At 51.8% G+C, this 6,000-nt stretch overlaps 1 protein-coding gene across 2 annotated transcripts in view; it reads left to right on the top strand.

Annotated features, from left to right (window-relative positions):
• The window catches only part of TMPRSS4 (transmembrane serine protease 4), a 33,387-nt gene extending 28,947 nt beyond the window's left edge, over nt 1–4,440 (top strand). Inside the window, exons 9-13 of one of the 2 annotated variants that reach the window (XM_040483164.1) lie at nt 113–279; nt 1,064–1,162; nt 1,349–1,491; nt 2,655–2,804; nt 3,228–4,440. In XM_040483164.1, coding sequence (XP_040339098.1) covers nt 113–279; nt 1,064–1,162; nt 1,349–1,491; nt 2,655–2,804; nt 3,228–3,239 — 571 coding nt within the window. In that variant the 3' untranslated portion in view covers nt 3,240–4,440. Of the gene's footprint in view, nt 1–112; nt 280–1,063; nt 1,163–1,348; nt 1,492–2,207; nt 2,618–2,654; nt 2,805–3,227 lie in introns of those variants that run through there. The other variant, XM_040483166.1, reaches the window with a different exon arrangement.
• The last annotated feature ends 1,560 nt before the right edge of the window (nt 4,441–6,000 follow it).

A 6,000-nucleotide genomic window follows, 5' to 3' on the forward strand; every position in this document is an offset into this window, starting at 1 on the left:
ATTGTCTCCCAAAGCAGGGACACGCAGCACCCCAGTCTCCAGGGCCCTGAGGACCCAGCTTTTGCCAGAGGCTGTGCAGCACAGGCCTGAACCCTGCCGTCTCTGCCCCTAGGAAGCATCTCGATGTACCCAACTGGAAGGTGAGGGCTGGCTCGGACAAACTGGGCAACTTCCCATCCCTGCCTGTGGCCGACATCTTCGTCATTGAGCTCAACACCACGTACCCCAAAGAGAAGGACATTGCCCTCGTGAAGCTGCAATTCCCGCTCACGTTCTCCGGTGAGAGGCGGCATCTGGGAACGGACAGACCCCCGTAGGGCAGGTTATTCTCCCATTCTGCCACTCGTTCACCAAGTGGCCTCGGCACCTCACTTGTCCTCTCAAGCCCTCAGCTGCGCATTTGTTTCCCGTGAATATACCAGCCTAATGTCAGTGATGCCCTGAGGCCCCCTCAAGCCGTCAGCTCCTGCTGGGTTCTTTTCGGGTCTGTTTTCTCCATGTGCAGCACCTCAAGTGGGAGCCGTAGATTCATCCGATCTTGGAGTCGTGAGGGACCTAACAGATCATCTAGTCCATCCGCCACCCCAACCAATGCCAAGAGCCCGCACGATATCTCTGCCAAGGGGTTGTGTCCATCTGGTCTCCCCCAGGGATGGGGAGCTCATTACCTTTAGGGCAGCCCGTGGAATCTTTGAACAGCTTGGTAGATGACTCATGCTTGCATAGTATTTATATCAGCACTTCTAAATGTCATTCCCACAGGACACTCGTCCCTTGGGAGAAAAGAGGGCTCTATGCCCCAAGTAAGTTTGGGAAACATTTTTATAGTAGAGCTCTCGTCTTGGGCCATACTAGCGTATTAAAGATATGTTTTTTTTTTTTAATATTTAATTTGCTTTATTATGTCTAACCCCTCTCTCCTCAACTTATTTGACCACAGAGCTTTTTTTCTCGTGCCATTTTTGTTAACGTCCTCTGGAACATATGTCCTAGAAACCCTGCTGTCAACCTTTTCAGAGGGCTTAGCCACCAGGCTCTCCCCCTCTTTCTCTGCTCCTGGCAGGCACAGTCAGGCCCATCTGCCTGCCCTTCTTTGATGAGGAGCTCCCTCCAGCCACCCCACTCTGGGTCATTGGATGGGGCTTTACGGAGCAGGATGGAGGTGAGTCCTGGGCTCGGGACCACAGGGCTGAGGGAGCAGCTCTTGGAAGTGATGGGAAGGAGCGCCGTGCTTCAGAAAAATCATCCTGGAAGCCCAGGCACCAAGGTGCCAGGCAACCCAGAGAATTGTCCTGGGCTGGGGGTAGAAGGCAAAAATGGGAACGTGAGTGTGTTTTCAACTTCCTAGGAAAGATGTCTGACACGTTGCTGCAGGCGTCAGTGCAGGTAATTGACCACGCTCGGTGCAACGCAGAGGACGCCTACCAGGGGGAGGTGACCGAGACGATGCTGTGCGCGGGTATCCTGGAGGGCGGCGTGGACACCTGCCAGGTGGGATCCCGAGGGAGTTCCTTGGATGGGATGTTAGTCTTGGAGAGACAAAGTCCAGAGGCGGACTGCGCCGCCTGAGGCCTTGCGTGCGGTGGGCACTCAATGTGAGAGGAAGGGGGACAGAGAGAAGGCAAGGATGGGAGGATGGAAACAAGCAGAAAGATTTCCAATGTGTATTTCGCATACAAAGATGGCGTTACCCGCCTCATCTGCTCTTCCTTCCCTTCATCTTACTTCCTGTCACTCGAGGGCAGGAACACCGGGTCTATGTTCTCTAGAACCGTCAAGATGCCGAACTACCCTAGAGAAAACCATCTGATGCGGGATAAGCCCTGGCGCAACTCCCCCCACCGACCCCACCGATGGGTCCCTGAATACATGTTCCCAGAGGATCTCCCGATCCATTTGCATTAAAGCCCCTCGCCCTATTCCCGCCCCCATTCTCGGTCATTCAATTCCTCCACTCAAGAGGGATCTCTTGGTCATCTCTTGAATGCCAGGTAAATAGGTTTGGGGGACAGTGTCTTCTTCCCTCAGGGAGCTCACAGTGGTGGGGGAAGGAGCAGTCAGGCTATGGTGTTATTGGGGGGAGGAAGTCTCGGGGGCTCTAGGAGCTGGGACAGACACCCAAATAAGCACACTTTTCACTGCCATGTTCATAATCTGTTTTGTTGTGTTTTCTCTCTCTCTCTCTCTCTTCTCCGCTTGACTCTAAGCTCCCCAAGGACAGGGATCTTTGTTCTTTTCATTGATCGAATCCCAGTTGTCTAGAACAGTAGGTGCCACACAGCAGGCACCCCAAGAGTAGCTAAATAAATTTGGGAAACGCTAGGTTAAGCAAAGATAATCAGGCTTCTCACCGCAGAACCCCTTAGAGCCTTCAGTTTGCTAGTGTGTGTTGTGAATGCCTGCGAGAAGGCTAACAGCAGCCGACAACTCACTGGACCACAAACAGACCCTTTTGCCCCAACTGGAAGGCCATTCCAGGCTGCAGGAACAGCATGAGCAAAGTCAGTGAGGGCAGAACAGCACAGAGCACTGGGAAGCAGAGAATAGATGGGCCAAGGCCGGGGGGTGGAGGTGGGGAGCCGGAAAGAGAAGCCCACCCTTCCACCCCACCCCTGCCTGCCCTCTCCAGCAGCCCCTGTTCTGGTGTCTCACAGGGTGACAGCGGTGGGCCCCTGATGTATCACTCTGACCTGTGGCAAGTGGTGGGCATCGTGAGCTGGGGCCATGGCTGTGGGGGTCCAAGTACCCCGGGAGTATACACCAAGGTCACAAGCTATCTCGACTGGATCTACAGTGTCCGGAAGGTGAGCCTCCCCGTCGTGTCCTCCTTCCCTTCCTCTACCCTCAAGGTATCAAACCATCCTCAGGTTTGATTCAAATGGCTCCGAGATAACGCCTTGCATCCTAAGTAATTTTCCCTACCAGTGACAGCCTGAGATTCCACCATGAAGAACTCAAAGTCTCTAGGATCAGAGATTCCCCTTAAATGCAAATGGCTTAGGGTACGGAACACACCCAGCTTTTTCACTCTCTATTCCCTGGCAGAATGCGACTATCAGTGAGTTTCCAGAGAACAGATTCTGTCGAGAAGGAGGGTGCAAAGGCTTAAGAAACTTTCCTCGAAAATAGAGGAGCAAAGCGCTTCAGGAAAGGCAGGCTATTTTTGCACACGTCACCACCTTGTCCAGTTTCAAATCACCTGCCTCTCTGTTGGTCTTTTGTTGTAGTCTACACTATGATGCTTCCGCCCCTCCGTACTGCTGGGAGCTCCTTCCCCCCTGTCCTGCCTCCCTGGGGATCCCCCAGAAGTCAGACGGAGCAAGAGCCCCCTCGGGCGCACCTCTCTGCCCACAGCCTCAGCATTTCTTGGTGCAGCAAAGGGCCTCCATTCCTGTCAAAGACCTCACAGGCCACAGGCCCCCAGAAGAAAGTCAGCAGCCCCAGCCCGGCCACCCCTGGGGCTCCAGGCATCCCAAGGAGAAAGACTGAACAGGCCAGCCTTCCCACCAAGGTCTCAGAAGGCATTGCTAAGCCAAGAAATTTTCTACTGAACGGAAGTAGGCTCGCTGGTGAGAACCCAGATCACCAAGGGCTGCAGCGGAAGGAGGAGAGGTCTGAGCCAGCCCTCCCCTCCTCCACCCATCCCCAAGCACACTCAGAGCAAGAAACCAAACGTAACATAGGATGCACTGTCCTGCTGTTGACACAACTAATGTTACTGTTGTCATTGTTAGCCCCGTGGCTGCTGCTATTCAAAAGGCCTGCGAAGCCTTTGACACAGGCTGACTGGGCTGCGTGGTAAGAACTGAGCGAGGACTACTGCACCCCTACTGCATCATCCTTGGGCCTGGGCAGGGAAAGGTCCTGGGGAGCCCAATGATTTTCGAAGAAGGAGAAAGGAGACCCAAGACTGGAGCTGCTGAGTGAGGGCAACAGTGAACTTGCGGACTGGGGAAGCCAGGGTGAGCACGGCTCCTTCCCACACAAGGCCGTCTCCCACTGCCCTCCTCCCGTTTCTCCTGCCTGCCCTACCAGCCATGGGCCAGAGATAACACCTAGGATTTGGGAGGGAGGTAATTTAGGCATTCAAGGCTGAAGTCAATCATGGCTCCCCCAGTGGCTGCAAAGAGGTACTGCACCTCTGAGTCCTGCCTGGAGAGCCCAGGGCGTGGTTGCTTGCTTCCTTTAAAGAAAAGACATTTATCACCTGCAGAGTCTGAGATGGTGCCCAAGTGGGTTTCTGGGGACATAAGCATGACCATAAGCACTCAAATGGTCACAGAACTAAGCCCCATGGACTTCTCGGGCCACTGTGTGGAGGCCCAGGCGTTCTGAGGACCCTCTCGGTCGGATCGTAGAGGAATACACTTGCTGATGCTTTACTAGGCTCTCAGGAATAATAAAAATCTTCAAAGGCAAATAAATACATAAATACACCAAAGTATCAGAATCACGAGCTGAAACGAAGGTAGAGATTGGGAGCAAGAGCCAACTAAAATCTTGGGTTGTCCTGGAAACCAAGACCTATATGAAAGTTGAGACGAGAACTCAAAACCCAGAGCCAGTGCTCACAATCAAAGATCAGCCAAGATTTATCAAAAAGAAAACCCCATGAGGGACGCCCGGGTGGCTCAATCGGTCTGCAGCCTAGGTCAAGATCTCACCGTTCCTCAAGGTCGAGCCCTGCGTCGGGCTCTGTGCTGACAGCTCAGAGCACCTCCCCGACTCGTGCTCTGTCTCTCTCAAAAATACACATTAGGGGCGCCTGGGTGGCGCAGTCGGTTAAGCGTCCGACTTCAGCCAGGTCATGATCTCGCGGTCCGGGAGTTCGAGCCCCGCGTCAGGCTCTGGGCTGATGGCTCAGAGCCTGGAGCCTGTTTCCGATTCTGTGTCTCCCTCTCTCTCTGCCCCTCCCCCGTTCATGCTCTGTCTCTTTCTGTCCCAAAAATAAATAAACGTTGAAAAAAAAATACACATTAAAAAAAAATTTTTTTTAACCCCGCGGTGGGAATCATCAAAAACAGCAAATCACCAGAAAACCAAGCACTTTACATGTTCGCATTATCAGATTATAATAAAAAACCCATAGGGTACCTGGGTGGCTCAGGCAGTGGAGCATCCGACTTCAGCTCAGGTCACGATCTCACGGGTAAATTGAATAAGAGCATTCAGACTCCTGGGTGCTATGAACCGTCACACTGTAGGGCTTCTAATACAAGAGCTTATAAATCTTTCATTAAAAATGGGCACTTTTCGGGGCGCCTGGGTGGCGCAGTCGGTTAAGCGTCCGACTTCAGCCAGGTCACGATCTCGCGGTCCGTGAGTTCGAGCCCCGCGTCGGGCTCTGGGCTGATGGCTCGGAGCCTGGAGCCTGTTTCCGATTCTGTGTCTCCCTCTCTCTCTGCCCCTCCCCCGTTCATGCTCTGTCTCTCTCTGTCCCAAAAATAAATAAACGTTGAAAAAAAAAATTGAAAATAAATAAACGTTGAAAAATTTTTTTTTTAAAAAGGGCACTTTTCCACATTTTAAAATATTTTTTAAACACTTTTAAAACATACATAAAATTTACCATCTTAACCACGTTTTAAGGATATGGTTCAATGATTTTAAGTCCACTCGCACTGTTGTGTGGCCATCAATCCCGTCCATCTCCAGAACTGTTTTTCCCTTCCAGAACTCCATATCCCCTTCAACCATAACTCCCGGTCTTTTCCTCCCGCCAGATACCGGAAGCCACCCTCCTACCTTCTGTCTCTATAAATTTGGCGACTCTAGGTCCCTCATGTAAGTGGAATTACATAGTATTTGCCTTTTTGAACCAGGTTCATTTCAGCTAGCACACGGTCTTTGAGGTTTACCCATGGTTATAGCCATGTATCAGATTTTCCTTCTTTTTTAAAAAAATTTTTTTATTTAAAAAAAATTTTAACGTTTATTGAGAGACAGAGAGAGAGAGAGCATGAGCAGGGGAGGGGCAGAGAGAGGAGGAGACAAATCATC

Source organism: Herpailurus yagouaroundi, unplaced genomic scaffold (genome assembly GCF_014898765.1).
Source record: "Herpailurus yagouaroundi ecotype Mexico unplaced genomic scaffold, PumYag 161, whole genome shotgun sequence".
Classification (NCBI taxonomy): domain Eukaryota; kingdom Metazoa; phylum Chordata; class Mammalia; order Carnivora; family Felidae; genus Herpailurus; species Herpailurus yagouaroundi.